This window comes from Rhinopithecus roxellana, chromosome 6, assembly GCF_007565055.1.
Source record: "Rhinopithecus roxellana isolate Shanxi Qingling chromosome 6, ASM756505v1, whole genome shotgun sequence".
Taxonomy (NCBI): Eukaryota; Metazoa; Chordata; class Mammalia; order Primates; family Cercopithecidae; genus Rhinopithecus; species Rhinopithecus roxellana.
The window spans coordinates 144,106,870-144,126,680 of record NC_044554.1 but is presented as its reverse complement, the minus strand read 5'-3'; the positions used below and the strand labels follow the sequence as shown (position 1 = coordinate 144,126,680).

Here is a 19,811-nt window from a genome sequence, read left to right as displayed (position 1 = left end):
TCCAGCTTGGGCGACAGAGCGAGACTCCATCTCAAAAAAAAAAAAAAGAACAAACATAAGAATTATAAATATCAAGTTTAAAGTACTTTTTCCTCAGCATATGTGCAATTATAATTTCAGATAAATTGACATTATTTTTAAATGCTGATTAAGGACATATAATATTCAGCATACATTGTATTCCCATTTTCTGCAGAGATCTCACTAACAGGAACTTGAATTTTCTAACAGCTACACTGGGCATTATTCCGCATGATTCATAAAGAAAGGCTTAGGCAACTCTTACAAAATGTTGGTAAGCTGTTCTGCCCTGATTTTAATGTGTTTCAATCTCTTTAAAGGAAACTTACTTAACTTCTTAATGACTGGTTAAATCAAGAGCGCATTATAAAATACTCCACCTCTTGGTAAGCAATACCACATTTGCAGTCCTAGGTATAAAATTTTAAGACAAATGTAGAGAGAGCCCAGCTGTTTACCAAACCTGTCTCCTCCTCTTCCTGGAGTACTGCTAGACTACATTTCCCAGCCTCCTTTGTGGTTAAGTATGGCCATGTGGCTAAATTCCACTCAACGAAATGTGAACAAAAGTGATGTACCTTTGGAAACTTCCCACACTCAATGCACTTCTTCCATTTCCCTCCCATCAGCTTGATATGGAGATGCACACTGACCTTAGAATACATGAACTGAAGAAGCACAAACCAGTTAGAAGCTGTCTGAGGCAAAGGGTAGCTATTAGAAAAAGAGCAGCTCGCTACTCAGGAAAACCCTTTTAGTCTTTATATGCATGAGAAATAACCTTCTTTTCTGTTTAGCCTACATTATGGAGGTTGTTTGTAGGGTTACAATAATGAAAATTATATAAGTTAAATCATCCACCAAAATTAATTGTGAAAAGCAAATGTAAAAACAAATAAATGTGCAAAACGAATTTATACTGAACATTTTCAGAAAAGGTTTATGCCTCACTTATTAAAGCACTGTCCTTCAAAAACTAGAGAATGAATAAAATGCTTCATTTGGTTTGTTTCAAACTTGAATATCACATTGAGAAGTTTTGACTTACAAATAGCAAAAGAATAAATCACTTAATTGTGAAGTTAAAGTAGTAAAAAAAAAAATCTAAAACAATAGTTAATAACTTTAACATACAGTGTTTCCTATTAACAACATACCCTGTGATCAACTTCTGCTACAACAAACATCAAAAAACTAATTTGCTTTATTATCTTGGAATATTTTTCTTGACTATTACTTGAAATAGATAATTGGCCAGTGGCCTGAAAATATTTTAGTTATATAGAGCTACTTGTCATGGGATTTGACCTGTATTTCATTAAAAAGCTAAGTGATCATACTCATCTAGGGAAGCCATAACCTATTTGATTTGCCCTAAGACTCTATTTCATTTAACATTCATTTTTTATGGTAACACGCTATGAACAAACTGAAGAAAAATACCCACTTGGACATTATGATATTTGTTTGTAGCTTTGTCCTGGTTTTAGTTTCCTACTTAATGACTAAATGGCACCACAGTGGGTAATGCGCTGCAGTAAAAGTGGTGAATCATTAAAGAGTTCGTAAATTTTAAAAACAGGGGCAGGCCTTCTGGGTCCCATATGCTTCTAAAAAACCTGATGTTGTGCTGTATTAATTGAACCATGAAGCTTTTATTAGTCCTCTTTAAAAACGCTTGCAGAGAAGCTTTTATTAATGCGTGCCCCCAAATTGTTTATACTACTTAGCATTTCCATAACAATTTATATTTCAAAGAACTTTTAGATCATTAGTTACATCTACTCTACATTTCTATAGAGGAATTCAGCTGTTTAGCAAAACAGAGGCATGAAGATAAATCTCTTAACTAATTTTTGCCCAAGACTTGCCAATAAGAAAATGAATAGAATATGAGAAAAAGAACAGAATATGAGATCTTGCTATAAACCTTTCACTTCTATAAATAGCTTGGTCCTCTCACTCCATATGAGTAGAGTAGTTGTTGCAAATGTGTTCCCACAAAGGTGAAAAGAGAGATGAGCTAGCTTTATACATACAAGCTTTGAAAACTAATGTTATAGGACTTTGCAACACAGCTCTGGCCACTCTACCTTCCAAACTTACCTAGAAGCCCACAAGGCCAGAACATTGCACAATTCTAACGGCAACAGGCACATTGTGTTCTACGCTTGGAAAATTCCTTTGGATGCATTTTCATCAAAATTAATTACAAAAATTAGATTCCATCAAATTTGAAAATCATCCTGAATCATGTTAGGGTTGATGTCGCCCAATTTATTTAAAAATGATCAGGCTGAAATCAGGTTTTCTATAATCTTGAGATCAGACTAAAAATCTGCTGTGGGTTAAAATATGCTTAAACTTCTTTTGAGGAAAATCAAGGCACTTCATAAAAATCTCTTTGGTCCATCCACCTCCCCATAAAAATGAGATGGCTTATATAGAAGCAAAGCCACTAGAATGTTCCCCTCAAATTATTGCCTTCTCTAGGTTTCCACAGTGGTAGCTTTCTTTCCTCTCCTTTTTTTTTTTTTTTTTTTTTTTTGAGACAGGGTCTTGCTCTGTGATCCAGGCTAGATTGCAATGCAGTGGCATCATCATGGCTCACTCACTGCAGCCTTGACCTCCTGGGTTCAAGCAATCCTCCCACCTCAGACTCCTAAGCAGCTGGGACTACAGGTATGCACCACCATGCCAAGCAATTTTTTCAAAATTTTTTTGTAGAGATAAGGTCTCACCATGTTGCCCAGGCTAGTCTCAAGCTCCTGGGCTCAAGCAATCTTCCCACCTAGGCCTCTCAAACTGCCGGGATTACAGGCATGAGCCACTGCACCTAGCCAGTGTGTGAGCTTTTTATTTATCTATCATCAGAGAACAAAATAACTAAATTATCATAGTTTTGCTCACAAGAGAGATACTTACTTGAGACAGGACTTAATGATGTATTTTTTTTTTTTTGTATTTATGGTCTCCAAATATGAAACACTAGTGCTGTTGAATGGACTAACAGCATTTCTACACTTTGCCAAGTCATAGTAAAGAGCAAGATACATTCTACAATCCAGTGTCCTTCCCCCAGGTTATCACACAATACTCTTCCAGGGAGGAGTCTAGAAATCTGTATTTTTAACAAGTCTCAGGAGATTTTTACTATCTGACACGTTTGGAAAATGCTAGATAAAATGAGTCCTAAACTCCTTCTTTCTGAGATTTGGCAATTCTGATAAAAAATTACATTCCTAGAAATAGTATCCATACTGCTGTACAGAGGAAATAAATTTCTGGTCCTAAATTTATTAAAATACGACACTGAATGGACCAAAGCTATTAATATTTATGTCTCTCCCACGAAAGGATGCTGTCCATAAGGGTAGAAGCTATGCTTTAGTGCTCATTGTGCCCCTATTGGGTAACACACTGGCTGGCACAAGTAAGATGCTTAACAAGTTTTGAATGAAGAGCTCAACTGCAGCAGCTAGCTGCCACTCTTATCCAGATAGTCTTTCCTCCATTCAGGATCCTCAGTGCCCAAAAGCAATACCCAATGCTCTAACTTTGAACATAACTGGGCAGCAAAATTAAAATAAAAACTAGTAAATTTTATATACAAAAATCAGCACTTATTGTTTGACTGAATACATGATTAAGACGGTGGCATTTTGTACTTCATATCAACCACATTTGAATATGGATGGAGAACTTTTCTAAGAATGATGTTAACGCATGGGAAAAATAAGAATTCAAACTATACCAGAACCAATTTTGAAGACAAACATACTCAGTCTGAAACATGGACTATTAAAGAATTTCTGGAACTACTGAAGTGAGTCTATTTTCCTTTCTGGTGCACAATAACTCCTTAGAGCCATTTGTGGAACAAAAGCAAAATAAATGGATGGTGATTGCATAGGACCAATTTAATTCTCTTTTTAGATAGTGGGAAAAAAAGATGTAAGAAAAACATACATTTTTCTAAATCAAACACTCAGGTTATTTCTCACCAGTGGAATATATATGGCACCATAAGATGCAGGCTAATAACAGGAGAAGAATTTTTTTTTTATGTTTGTGGCAGGAACATTTTCCTTTATCTATGCAAAGTGCATTTCAGGTCTCTGATCATAGTCATTTACTTGCAATAAATAGAGAAACTCCTACCCACCTGGCACATTTACTATCACTTTCCTCAACTTCAGATTTCATTCATAAAAATTTCCCAAACAGAGTTGATTGAGAACTCTGTATAATGTTATTGTCAACACAGCAGAACTATTTATAAGAAAAAGGTACACGAGGAAATTTTGGTGACCCTAAAGTCAAGTAAGTTTCGCTCAATGTCTTATTTATCCATTACCTTTTCTCTCCTCATAACTGAACAATCATCACGACTGGCAAGAATTTCCTCATCAAAATAGCAGCTTCAAGTAAGATTTTCATTTTATAAAATCAATATTCTTGGGGAGCAGGGTATACCAACATCCACTGCCAAATATTATCACAAGAAAAAAAAATTGACCATAGTGGTTCTAAATTAATGGCTCTTTTAAACAATCCAATTTTGAAACACTGAATTTTTGTACAAATAAATATATATAATATTTAAAATGCAATATACACCTATATAAGGTAAATGTTATTTTAAGTTCATTCCAATAGAAAGAATAATAGTACTAGACTACAATTGTAATAAGCAATGCAGCTCACAGAACACACTTCAACAAGGTTGTCTGTAGACGATGGTGGAGGATGGGATGAGAAACAGGCAGAAGAAGCTAAACCAGTGATTCCCAAAGTGTGGTCCCCAAGCAGCAACAGCATTGCCAGGGGAGCCTGTAAAAATCACAATTTCTGGGCCCTACTCCAGACTTACAAAATCAAAAACTATGAGAATAGGACTTGCTTTAACAAACTCTCCAAGTGATGTCAATGTATGCTAAAGTTTGAGAATCACTAGGCAATAAAGACTCAGAGATAACGGGCATAAGTTACTGTCATCTGTTTAACCAAGTGACAAGCCAATTATCAAACATGGTTGTGACTAAAGACTCAGGGATTTCTTGACTACACCCTTTAGAATCAAGTTCCAAATTCAGCATACAGGTTGGCAGCCTGTTGGGGATACGGTGAAAGGCTGATGAAACAGTAGAATTCCCAAACAGCTAACGTGGGTGTGGCAATCCAGGGAATGAAAATCTTGGCAAAAGTTTTCTCCCTTATATGCCCTGAATATGACAGTACATAAGCTTCAATTTAGAGAGTTGAATAACCCAAGAATATGAATATGCTAAAGAATCTATAAAGAAAGAAATGTTCCTATAAGTATCCAAGCATAAAATTCTTGTAAAACTTGTCTGTTACTAGTATGTGGTATCTGACCCTATTTCATCATTCCTAAAACTTGGATTGTGTTTGTTCCAAAAATGACAGCCTGTTCCTGGAGGAACGGGTGTTGGCTGTGCTGATCACAGCAGTACATGAGTAGCACACATCACTCTGGAACAGGAGGAAGCAGGTGCTGAGATTATAATTAAATATGTATATAGGAAACAGGAGTGGCAGCAAAGAAGGGTGGGGAGGAAAAATATCCTTCCTGTGTGTCAAAGAGATGGAGGTGGAGTCAACCCACAAGCTGACTCCCAAAGCCCCACAGTATAATTTAAAAGCATACACATGTTAGGTCAGAAAGATTATGGGTGCAAAATGGATTCCTACATAATAGTTCATATTCATAACTTCATAAAGTTCAATCTGAATGTTACCTTGGAAGCAGAAGAATTAAAGTCCCATGCTCAGACTAAAATGCAAATCAAATCAGTTGTCCAGGAAGCAAACTGGGTGAAGCAATAGAGAATTAGCTATCAAATGCAAAATTCAAAATTTGTTACATTAAGGAATCTTTGTTCAAAAAAAAAGTTCCTTCATAAATTAAATTACTCGGTTTGAAACAACATAAAGCAACATCTTTCACATAAAGTCTATTATCAGTATAAGAAGCAACCAGACTGACCAGGCTGTGCAGGTGAGCTCATCATGAGAATCGGAGGGACTGCTAAGACTAGAATACAGATTCACAGTCTTTGTCGTTCAACTGCTGACGATGGTCCAAGAGGGGTTGGCAGAGGAGAAACCTAGAACATAAGAAAAATGCAATGTTTAAGATACAAGCCATGTCAAGTCACACTGAAAAAGAAACACAGAGAACTGGCCTTGAGCGTCGACTTAGCCACAGTGCGACCATGTGTCTTTGAGGCAGTCATATCAACCTTTCAGGTCTTTAAGTCTTCATCTAAAAAAGAGCAAATTTAGCAGTCCCCCTTATAGAACAAGAGTATTGAGAACACAGAAATAAAATAATAGGTGTAGAAGGAATCTGTGAGGGAGAAAGCAATTCACATAATTATAATTAGCTTACTATTTACTGTTCACTATAATTTGTTTGCTATTATCATTATTAGAGAAATTAAAAACATTTTTTGGATTCTTGGATATAAGTATCTCATTATATAGCATTTTAAACTATCATTATCAAAGACTTCCTCTACAGATAGGACCTCTTGCCAAAAAGAAATGTTTAATGGACTAAAAAGAAACCAAAAGGCCATAAACTATAAGAGTGACAGAAAGCTCCCATGATAATTTCCACTTCTTCTTAAAGTCTTTTGTAATCTTGTTCCAGCCCCAAAAAATAGCAACCATAGTCTTTCTAGGAGTCAAACTAACTGGATGGACTTTTTAAAAGGAATTTAAGGGACTTTCTGCTTTTAATTTGAATGTACTTCCACTTCTAGACACTTAGAGGAAAAGCAACTGGAAGGACATTTTCCTAAGAGTTTACTGGAATGTCAAACTTAAGAAAGAAGCAGCAGCTTTTAAAATTACACTTAATGAGTTTCTTACTAAAATAGTATATCCCAATTGCACTATTTTTATAGACAGATGCAGTAACTCTGAGAATTATATACTCCTTTATCTTCAGAATCCAAAATATTTATTGTGACTCGTTTTTCCATCACTATTTTGAAAGTGTTATTGCTATTTTTGCAAAATTTATAAAGCCAGATATAAATATATATTTTCTTTGGAGAACTTTATAACATCACCAAGAATACTATAATACTTTATATGGTCTCTAAATAGAAATGTGCTATTTAGTTATTCAAACAGCTAAGTAGTGCCATTAGATCTAGCAGGCTACTTCTCATCACATCCTTGGTGCTCAATAAGTATTAAGATTGAATAACAATTAAAATGTACATTTTTATAAATATCCTTCAAAAATTATATTGATGTGCTGTTTTATTAACATCATCTGAAGAGTCTTGATTTCTATGTTAATGAGAAAGCAACATCTCTAAAGAAAGATAAAAATGAAGGGCAATTTTTTTAATTTTTATATCAAGAAATAGACATTCTGACATTAGTTTTAGATAAAAATTGTTCAATGTGATATTTACTATAATAATAACATCACCCTTTGGGAGGCCAGGGCAGGTAGATCAGTTGAGGTCAGGAGTTTGAGACCAGCCTGGCCAAGATGGTGAAACCCCGTCTCTACTAAAAACACAAAAAATTAGCCAGGCATGGGAGTGGACACCTGTAATCCCAGCTACTCAGGAGGCTGAAGCAGGAGAACCACTTGAACCTGGGAGGTGGAAGTTGCAGTGGGCCAAGATAGTGCCACTCCACTCCAGCCTGGGCAACAAAAGCAAAACTCTATCTCAAAAAGAATAATAATAATAATGATAATAAACATAAATATAAACATCACTCACATTGTTCTTTATAGTTACAAAGTGCTTTTAGACATGTCACCATATTTGATATTACTTTCATAAGAACCACGCTAATAGATAACTTGTAACTCTCTCCTCTCACCCTGGACCTAATAGGTGAGGAAACTGAGATGCTATCTGCTTCATAATTAAAAGTAAATAAAATAAAAGTTAAATTTACTTGAATTTGAATTTACAGACTATCTTAAATTAACAAGCGTGAACTTCAAGATTTTGTCATTCTTATTTTTTTACATTGTGCTCTGAAACATTTTATAAATGCTCTTGATACATTCTTGATTCTCAGTGGCACAATTTGATTAAGAATAACAAATAGAAAGCGACAGGAAAGCTTTAGAGAATGTAAGTGAAGCAGCTCTGAAAAGTACCTTCCATCAAGGGCATAGTTAGTGTTATTCTTAAAAAAAATGTTTTTCATCTTTAATGTCACTTTGTACAATTGATACTTGTGTATTTGCCAGTATAACTCAAATTTAGCCAATAATTTCTAACAGTTCAACAGCAGTCAATGTCTACCACTTATTTCCACAAAAAAACACATAACAACTCTCCATGATATGCTGATTTGTGGCTGGGTATGTAATAGTTGGGTTTTGATTTCATAGCTCCAAACCTAAGTTGCAAAGTAAATCTGGGATGGAAATATAAATTTGACTTACAAATATCAAGTCTTTTTGAAAGTAAAACAACTCCCCTTGCCTTCAGTCTTTTTAATAACTGCCTCCTTATGACACATTGCTCTAACATTTATGAAAATGTTATCTGAATACTCTTTTAATGAAAATTAATAGGCATTTCTATATTGATATTCACAAGTTTCCATTTACTGCATTTCCATTTCCAATAATCCACATTAAATCAAAGTTATCATTACTGCCACAGCTGCACAAGTAGAATATGGTCATTTAAGGAGTTCTCCTAAAATGTTTCAGGGATACGGATCTGCTGTACATATGTGCACATCACATGTATGGATGCATCATAGGCTATATATGCTTCCCTCTCCTCATAGCCACAAAATCAGATTAGCAGCCTGATCCACACCTTTTAGGGACAAAATTGATATATAATTTTATACAAATTAAGACCACTTTAAGTTGCCTGGAAAAGAAAGAAGGGTCAATGGCCAACATCTGTCAATGAGAATGGGGAATTTATTCTCAAATCTTCCCACACTTCTTTATCCAAATGGGCTGCAGAGTAATAGACTGTTTAGAAGTTCCCCTTATATATTAGTCATTCTTATGATAAGTCTGAACTAGAAATAATAGGAAACTGGCCTTCAGGTGGGTAGATAACAAAAAAGAATAGAAAAATAATACAAATTGTTTGTAAGTACAGATTATCAAAACATATAATAGAAATATATCTGTTTTCAATTAATAGTTTCAATGAATTTTAACATGAGTTTCTCCATGCTGTAAAAAACATATCCATATAGGTGCACATTGAAGGAAATAAACACAAGTGCAGCCAAAACAACTACTGCTACGAATCCTTTGTCTCTTAAAATCCAGGAATGGTTATTTTGGTTCTTGACTATATAAATCCACAATAAAAGACTAAGAATCCTTCGCTTCAAAAAGATCATCTCTGACTACAATTTTGTCAGCTCCCTGAAAGTACATTACTACTGTAATATCCTCGACTGGAGCACAGGGCAACAACTCAAGACAGTGACATCTTGCAGTCTCAGCTTACCCATGCAGCCAGAAAAAAAGACGGCACTACCACATTTCACTATCCCAGCCTATTACTGTCCTTAACATCATACGTGGTGGTCTTCCATGGGTCCTTTAACCATTCCACCTGCTCAATAGTAATAGCATCACAAGTCAGAAGAGCTTTACATGTCACAAAGAAATTGCACATGGAGTATCTCTTCTGATCTTCAGCCCTTTGGGGTACACTGAATCAGCTGTTATTATTCCCATTTTACCAACAAGGCGTCTGAGGTGTAAAGAGGTTCAGGAATTTGTTTACAGATATGTGGCTGGCAAATGGAGGGCTGATCCTGTAACTCTTAGCCCAGTGCTTTCTTCGTAGCATTGCAAGGAATTACAGGTCACTTGAGCAGAGCTGTTTGAACATCAAGACCTTGCCTATCTAGTCATTACAACTTCAGTAATGGCTCATTGAGATGCAGGTCTTCTTTACTAAAGGACCTATCAAGCCATTGAATAGATCAAACTCAGTCACAAAACATGATACAATGAATCCAAAAGTTGCCATAAAAGTCCACAAATCATCTCACAACACAAGCTTTCAAATTTGACTTAGACTTCACGTTTCTTGAATATCACAATAACCATTTTGGCTTTTAACTACACTCTGAGCTTCTTATTACAGTTGTCTTTTTTCCCCACTTGTGGGTAACTAGTATTATTTTGGATAGTGTGCTACTAAAAAAGGAGACCACTTTTGTAGTCTATGCAGGTAACAAAAACTTTGTCTATTTAAATCTGATATATCTTCCTCATGGCTAGGGCAAGTCAAAATGTACAGTTCAGTCTACACAGCCATTCACACTTATCTACAGGTCCTTCTCAAATTGAGCCATTAACCATGGTTCCTCTATAGAGTATGCTTCAAAAACTCAGTTTATCATAATCACTATACAGATCATTTATTGGTGGGAAAAGCTTACTGTGCCAACACATTGAACACCAAGAGATTCATTAGATCCTCAGTCTCTCTCTCTCTCTCTCTCATGCCTTAGAACCTGAAATTCTGCTGTAATTTTAACTTTGGAGAAAAGCATTAGAAAACTGCTCAACATTATGTTCAACTCAACAGCCCTTACTGAGCACATACAAGACACACTATTACCCAATATGGAAACCTTAAATTCTATTTCATTTATCTGTTTCTTGCTTTTACCATAGACAGTCACCAGAATCAGAACACAGACCTCTTAAAAATATCTTTCTTATCTGAATCCTCCTTTCCATTTCAATTAATACTGCTTTGGCTCAATTAATTGTTTGTTCTTGATTGGATTCTTAATCTAGTCTTCTATCTGGTATCCCTGCCTCCAGAGAAGGTATAAATGAATGAATGAGTCAGTAACTACAATTTGGTGACACACAGCTCCTTAATTGGTATTCAAGTGCCTTCATAACTGGTCTCCTTTCATCCCACTTTTCCTCCTTCCTTCTTTTCCTCATGTATGATCCCTATGGTTTCAGGCAATCTGTGATTACTCCTAGAGTGATGTTCAACATTATTAGCTACTACTGAAGGACAGGCTACTCAGAATGAACACCTGTATGAGCACTGGTGGAGCTTTACTAAAACACATCAGCTGACTATGAGTCCTGACTATTCCTACACAGTATCATTCGCATTCCATGCTTTTGTGTCTCTGCAAAGGATACTATTACCTTTTCTGCACCTCCCACCTTGAATTCTTGGAGTTTTTTTGGTTGGTTGGTTTTTGAGGTAGGGTCTCACTTTGTCTCACGTGATCACAGCTCATTGCAGCTTCAACCTCCCGGGCTCAAGTGATCCTCCCACCTTAGCCTCCTGAGTAGCTGAGACTACAGGCGTGTGCCACCATGCCCACCTAACATTTTTACTTTTCTTTGTAGAAACAATTTATCCCCATCATCCTGCCCCAGCCTCGCAAAGTGCTGGGATTACAGGTGTGAGCCACCGCACCCAGCTGTACCTTGAACTCTTTAAGGCCATATCGAAATGAGAATTCTTAGCCAACCACTCCAAGTAAAAGATCAGCTTTCTTATCTATGTTTCCATTGTACCTTGTATCATACCCATAATAACATCACATAGGTTAGACAATAATAATGCCTCCTTATGTTAGTGGAGTACTTTCATCCATGATGAGGCTATGTTCTTCAGTTCAGGGACTGCACTACATTCATCTTTGTAACCCCCCACACCTAGCAGAGAACCTGGTACATGGCAGGTACACAATAAGTTCCTGATGAATAAGTGAACAGGTAGTAAGAACTAAACCAATGATTCTGTAGTTATGCAACTTTGAGGCAGAATCACTTATCCAATTTGTTAGTATAAATTCCTGAAGGACTAGTACACAGTCCTTGGATTTGGAACAGAGAAAGAAAGAAAAATATTCTTGAGTTTGGGCCACCATCTAGAAAGAGCAAACCTAGATGGGATGGGTGCCTGCATGGGTTGGGAAGACACCAGACATCCCCAAACTTTGCCCATGAATTATGTTGACCAAGATAGGGTTACTTCCTAGGCTTTTCAATTAAAGTAATTTCTTAGCTCATTGAAAGGATTCCGTTTCTCTCTCACCTTATTAGCATCAGCTTTTTTTCCCCAAGGACATCCATCTTTTTATCAGACATGCTCTACAAACTCAAGTTGGCCTCAAAACAATCAAACCACTTATTCATGAAGACAAGGGAATGTGGGATGCAGAGATGTAAGGATACTTGTTTCCCTTCAACTTTTTTTTTTAATTTTTTTTTTTTTATTATACTTTAAGTTCTAGGGTACATGTGCATAAAGTGCAGGTTTGTTACATATGTATACTTGTGCCATGTTGGTGTGCTGCACCCATCAACTCGTCAGCACCCATCAACTCGTCAGCACCCATCAACTCGTCATTTACATCAGATATAACTCCCAATGCAATCCTTCCCCCCTCCCCCCTCCCCATGATAGGCCCCGGTGTGTGATGTTCCCCTTCCCGAATCCAAGTGATCTCATTGTTCAGTTCCCACCTATGAGTGAGAACATGTGGTGTTTGGTTTTCTGTTCTTGCGATAGTTTGCTAAGAATGATGGTTTCCAGCTGCATCCATGTCCCTACAAAGGACACAAACTCATCCTTTTTTATGGCTGCATAGTATTCCATGGTGTATATGTGCCACATTTTCTTAATCCAGTCTGTCACTGATGGACATTTGGGTTGATTCCAAGTCTTTGCTATTGTGAATAGTGCCGCAATAAACATACGTGTGCATGTGTCTTTATAGCAGCATGATTTATAATCCTTCGGGGAATATACCCAGTAATGGGATGGCTGGGTCATATGGTACATCTAGTTCTAGATCCTTGAGGAATCGCCATACTGTTTTCCATAATGGTTGAACTAGTTTACAGTCCCACCAACAGTGTAAAAGTGTTCCTATTTCTCCACATCCTCTCCAGCCCTTCAACTTTAAGTAACAGTAGCAGGACTGTGCTCACGGTGCTCCCGACAATATGTATGTTGTCCTGAGGAACAGAATGATAAGAGTCTAGGACTCTAGGGGTTCTAGGGACTGGGAAACTGATGGGCACAAGCAAGAGCCACACCAGCAATGCAGTTGGTGATTTAACCTTCCCTAATACCATAACAGACACCTGCTGCTCCGATTCACCAAATGTGCTGGCAAAGACTGGCATATCAACTACTTTTGGCTCACTCTGGACTCTGGGGAGTGATCTATGCAAGACTATTGGTTTCACTCCCCACCTGCATTGCCAAAGGTTTGCTGAATTCACCCTTTGAGTATACCTAGGAGCAGAACATGTCACCTAGAAGGCCACACATCTCACATAGAGTCTCTGTGCTTACATTTTAAAAGCAAATAATAGGCTCCATTCTAAGACTTTTAGGAGAACCATTTAAGAACAGGCTACATTGTTGGGTGTAATATAGAGCAGGGAACGCAGCTTGGGAGGTTAGTTATGCATATATTTTGCATATTTAAGATAAGATTCAGTAGTCTATACTATAAATATAACTCAATGGTAACATCTAAAAATACATAACATAATCAGGAATGGTCTGCTGGATATTGCATTTCATAAGAACAAATCTTGCCAACTACAGTACCTGCACTAATAAAAATAGACCTTTTCGTAGTAAGCCTTGATTTTTAAAACACTGGGCTTAGCCCCAGGGTATCCAGTACCCAACCCATATTCCAAATGCCTCTACGTCATAAAGATCATTTTATCAAAAAGTCTTACTCCACTGATTTTTATTGGACCATCTTTGAAGGCCCTATCTGCAACTCCCCTCCTTGGACAATAGGAAGTCACAGTCACCATTATCACCAATTTGAGTTTAAAAGGAGACTCACAATGCCCAGAAACTGCAGGATATACAGGCTTCTTTTCAGTCGTGGCAAAGGGGTTGTTTAAAAAAAAAAGAAAAGAAAGAAAGAAAAAAAAAAAAAAAGCTTTGTCTACCTGTAAATACACACTGGACAGAAGTCTAAAATAGAATTGTGAAAAGGAAGTAATAGTCGAAGTGAAGGAACTTGTAACAGACAACCTCTGATACCTGTGCAGCAGGAGGGCTTTGTAACTCACACGCTATAACCTTCCCTGCAGAAAACTGCCGACCAAGCATGTTGAAAAGAACCCGTCTCCCTGGTCTACTACCTCACCTGTGTGGAGGCATGGGTTATGATCAGCTAGCCAAATACAAAAGACCTTTAGCCATCATTGTAATTTAGAGCGATATGATTCTCTTTTTCAAGCTTCGATATTGTGTACATTTTTTAAAATTCTGTGATTTCTTTAATCATATTTCTTTAATGCTGCAACTCAACTCTGGAAGATCTGATAATTCCCACGTTGAGCAAAGTGCTCTTGTAAAATGTTTCACTAGCTGGGTGGTCTGGAAGTCAATTAACCTCTCTGAGTCTAGTTACTTAAACATGAATTATTTAACTTATGAGGTCATTGTGAGGCTTGAAGGAAATAAATGTAAAGTAATCACTGGTAAGGTGAAGGTGCTCAAAAACATATAGAAATTTTATTTTACTTCAGGCCAAATTTTATCCCAAGAGAAAACAGTGACACACGGTGCCTCTCACTGTGGAACAGAGTCCTGCAGCACAACTATTAATCTTCCTCACTCCACTAGGGTTACAACAGGGATCTAATTACTAAAGCTTTTTTTCATTCTTTTTCTTTCTTTTAGAAGGCAAAGGTGTACTCTAAGGAAATATATTGTGCTATCCTTTGCTTGGGAATATACCATGTTTACTTTAATCTTTCACTCACGTTAGTTATACAAAAAAATCACTTGGGTGTTAACAGAAAGAAAAACATTCGAATAGAAAAAAAAAACTGTAAGTTAGAAAGAGGTATCATTTTGCAGAAATTTGAAGGGAAGCATGAAGTCTGTTCCCCTGATATTGTATAGATCTTTCTATAAAGAACTTGAATATGTTTTAACAAATTGGCTTGGGAATTTCAATAGACCCTAAGGTCCCTCTATTTTGGGAAGGTTATCACTGATCATTTTACTCACTCCCTCTATCTGTTGCTGGCAGTCCATACAATTTTAAGCCAGCCAAGACACATCTCGAGGCACAAGTAGATGTGCCCCTCAGGTGAAGAAGTGATAACAGAAAATATCCACACGATGAAGAAGGACACCAGTATGAGTCTTAAGTCACCAGGGCCATTGCTCAAAGATGTGAGGTACATGGTACCCTCCCCAACCAAGACCCACATTGACACTGTTTACGCCTCATCCCTCCCACCTTGGCAGAATAGGTTCTAGAGGCAGGGACCCTAAAGCCGATTCGCGCTGACTTCCTAGAACTAAATCAAAAGGAAAACCTCAACTTTCCATGCCCAAGTAAATGGACCAAAGGCGCAACTCTCCCCATCTTTTTCTGCATGGCCGATGAGAAACTGAAAGTACCTCTGATTGGACCCCTCCCGCAACCAATCAGGCTGATAGAAGGCCAAGTCTTCATTTGTATAGAATGTTATAACTTCACTTCAGCCTCTGATTGGTCGCTTTCTTCAACCAATCACACTGGTCGTGAGCGACTACTGCATTTACGCAGGTTGTACACCAAGTAACAAATGGGAAACCTCTAGAGGGTATTTGAACCCCAGAAAATTCCATAACCAGGCTCTTGAGCCCCTATGCTCAGGCCACTCCCACCCCGTGGAGTGTACTTTCATTTTCAGTAAGTCTCTGCTTTTGTCGCTTTATTCTTTCCTTGCTTTGTCTGTGCGTTTGGTCCAATTCTTTTCACCGCTAACACATTTGTGACCCTCCTTTCTACTAGGTTTCTCCAGAATCCCTTGCAATTGATTAGGCCATTGGTTATTTGGCCCCTTTCCAAATAACTTACCTTTACTAATGAGCTGAACCAAGCTCATCTCCCATCTTTATCTCCATCTCCTCCTCCCCTTCCAAAGAAATCTACTTTATACCTACAACTTACTTCAATTCTGTCCCTCTCTGGTTCTTTTCTAGCCAATGCTGTTCCTTTGTCTACAGATACTTCCTTGTGAAAACACACCAGTACACCTAATTTAGGATACACCTAAATTTCCAGAATACATCAATTTGTAAAAAAATTTGTAAAAAATGACTCATATCAGATATTGTGCTCTTTGAACTTCACCCTATCAATTAGTACTGACTTTTCTAACTTACATAAACTTTATATTCAAGTTAAGAACAACCCAAATTCATGCTGTGGAATCTTGTGGACTATATTGTGCATAGGAGCAAGTTTTAGCTCTGCTTGAATGTAACATGTACTTACTGAATGCTTGCTAGGAATGTTCAGAGCTGGGAGAGTGGTTCAGATAGCTCCTGCCTCCCAGATTTCATACCAGTGATTTCTCAGAGTACAGTTCAAGAGCCCCTCTGAAAATGCAGATGCAGACACTCAGGACTTACCTGAGACCTTCTGAATCAGAATCTTTAGGATAAGGGCCCAGAAACAGCATTTTAAACAAGTTTCCATGGTGATTCTTAACTGAGCTAAAGTATCAGAAGCACAAGAGAAACAACATATGCATATGAACAATTAAGAAACAAAATAACCAACATATAGAGTATGTTTGTTACTCTCTAGAGTAGCACAAGGAAAAGTACCCTGACTTTGTAGTCTGGCTAACCTTAATGCAAATTCCAATTGCTGTAGTTTCACAGGCAAATTATTTACCATTCTGACGTTCAGTTTCCTTACTGGTAAGTTGCTGGCTCTAATAGCTACTTGCAGGGTCACTAGGGATGAGTGATAATATATTTAAAACACTTAGCATAGTGCTCAATCATTATGACATTCAGGGCCTCTGTGTTACAAACTGCCCTACGAATAGCTTACAATACAAGCTATTTTCTTTAGAAAAAAAAAAATGGGACAGCACGAGTGCTACAGGAATTAGGAGAAGGGAGTTCTCACTGTGATTAGAGGTAGAAGGGAAGGTACATGAAAGGGCTGGTGCACAGCTTTGGGAGACTGAAATTTATTCAAACATGCATGGGTGGTAAAAATGTCCTCCTTTCCCAGAAGTTGTCCAAGTCATAGCTGCTATGCTCAATGAATTGTATACAGTTGCAAGAAAAAATTTAAAAATTACCTTGCTGTGTCCTTCAACTATTCTGTGAATTAAATGATCTGTTTTTGCATTCCTCATATCATAAAACATTTCCACTGTCAAAATTATCCTCAAAATTATCTCAAGCTTTATGCTAGTGACATGATGATAGTTTGTTGTATGTAGCACATTCCATTCCCAAGGAGATGGTGGAATTTTGTACAGACAGCTTCACAAATATGCCATCAGTTATTTATATACAAAATCATAGTACTGACCTCCTGCCAGAAGAGGGAACTCTGGATTACTATACTATGATTACAGTACAATATAGGCTGCAACTTTTTTATCATCTCTTCGAAGAACCATGTGAAAGATGTCTAGTGAGGATCAAGGAGGCTGCAAAGACATTCACCTGCTCCAGGAAGCTAACTGGCCCATGAGAGGATAAAGCCTCTTAATGATCCCATTAGCAAAACAGGCTAGTTGATTAAGCTAACTTACTCAGAGCCAATCCTATTAAACCTCATTATTCCTGTGAAGAATCAAAAGTATCTGCAACTCTATCTCAACAAATGGAGCAAACTTTCAAATGATAAAACCTGAAAAAACAAGGTAACAATTACTGAGTATATAAATACACTGTCAGAACTCAAAACAAACTCGGCACTCAATCCACAGGACATCTATTCCCCCTGAGTGAGAAAGCCACCTTTGAAACTGAAAATCTGTATTAAAAACAAGGGAACCAAAACAATTCATTTTGTTGAAGGTAATTTCTATTAATGTCATATAGGGGAAGAGATACAGCCTTTGCTTTTATATTCCAGTTCTGCAAAAAAAAAAAAAAAAAAAAAAAAAAAAAAAAAAAAAAAAAAAAATTGCATATATATATGCATGTATTAAGACAGACTGAGACAGATCAACACATATAAATAGCTCAATCCAACATCTGTAGCAGCCCTTTAGATTGTATTAAAGTCCTTGCTGTTTATCAGGCTGGTAAATCATATCAGCTCCTAGTTATTTAAATTGCCAGTTGCCAGGCAACCATTTCTTTTTGTCAACTGTCACTCACTCTTAAGTTCCTCTGCAATACTTCCTTAAGAAAAAAATAGTGAAAAAATCTTGACACACTTATTTTGGGCATAAAAGATGCACTTAATTTTATCTCTGATCTTCAAGAGTCTGAGAATCGAGTGATATTGGGAAAATAAAACCTGTTTAGTGAGTTGCAGGAGGAACAGTGTTGGAACAGGTAGTGATATGGATGAATATCCATACAGAAAAGTTGTGGGACTTTGCTAAAGTAAGGTCCTTTTGGGATCTGACCCACAGTAGAGGTATGTTTGTGACAAAAGCCTTACAAAAGAAAATATGCACTCCAGAGATAAGAGGTGATTCTCAGCAAAATTGGTGTCCAGTTATTATTTTTATAATCATGCTTTTCAAGGTAAGGCAGAGTCCCTTAGCCAACGAAGATAATATTGCAGTGCGTATGCAATTCACTTTGTCAATATAAGTACTTCTAGAATCGCCATTCCCTGTCTCTCTGGGCATTAGTTTCAGACCAGATCATCTCTAAAGTTCTTGCTAGCAATAACATTTTATAAACCCATCAATCTTTAAATTACACAGTTCTCAATGGCAGCCTATATAAAACTGGGCCAACCTAATAAATCAGATCTTTTTGTTGCTACATCTCAAAACAAAATAGATAGAAACATATATATATCTAGATACAAAGAAAATTATTTCAATGTATAATGTTGCTCTTTATTTAAAAATGAAGAGGGATATCTTACTTCAAGTAGGAAATGGCAGAACTTATCAACTTTGAAATTAAAATCTTTGTGCACACACACAAAAAAAAAACCCTAATAAAGTGCAAAGACAAATCACACTGGGAAAAATATTGAAATGCAAATAACCTACAAGAATTAGTAATGGGATTATGGCTGAGCACTTTAGATTACATGTGTAATCCCAGAATTTGGGGAGGCTGAGGCAGGAGGATCACTTGAGACCAGGAGTTCAAGATCAGCCTGGGCAAAAATAGCAAGACCTCATTTCTACAAATTTAAAAAAAATGTAAAACCTTAGCCATGCACGGTGGTATGTGCCTGTAGTCCCAGTTACTCAGGAGGCAGAGGTGGGTGGATCACTTAAGCCCAGGAGGCCAAGACTACAGTGTGTTATGATCACACCACTGCACTCCAACCTGAGTGACAGGGTGAGACCCTGACTCTAAACAAAAAAAAAAAAGAAAGAAAGAAAAACTTACTAATTATTATAATAATACATTGCTAAATATTATAATTAACTACTAATTATGTTTTCTTTTCTTTTTTCTTACCTATAAATAAGAAAACAAAACAAAGAACAATTTAGAAATAAGAAAGGGACAGAAACAGGCAATAAACAAAAAAGACAATTTCAGCAGCTAATAATTATATGGAAAGATGCTCAATGAGATACCAAAACACATCCATCCAAGTGGGTAACATCTTAAAGTCTTATAATCCTCATGTTGGCAAGGGTATGGAACAGTTAAAATTTTCATACACTTTCAGAGACAGTATAAACACACACACCATTTAAAATAGCAATTTAAAACTATCCTGTCAAGTGGACAATGTAAAATACCCTATGATCTGTGTAGGCACAATACTATCCCCCTCCAAAGATATTCATGACCATATCCCAA

General features: G+C 37.0%; 1 protein-coding gene across 4 annotated transcripts in view; it reads right to left on the bottom strand.

Moving 5' to 3' along the window:
- HDAC9 (histone deacetylase 9) overlaps positions 1–19,811 on the bottom strand; it is a 907,594-nt gene that overhangs the window by 828,610 nt on the left and 59,173 nt on the right. For all 4 annotated transcript variants that reach the window (XM_030932445.1, XM_030932446.1, XM_030932435.1 and 1 more), the window contains exon 2: positions 6,032–6,152. In XM_030932445.1, coding sequence (XP_030788305.1) covers positions 6,032–6,056 — 25 coding nt within the window. In that variant the 5' untranslated portion in view covers positions 6,057–6,152. The remainder of the gene's footprint in view (positions 1–6,031; positions 6,153–19,811) is intronic.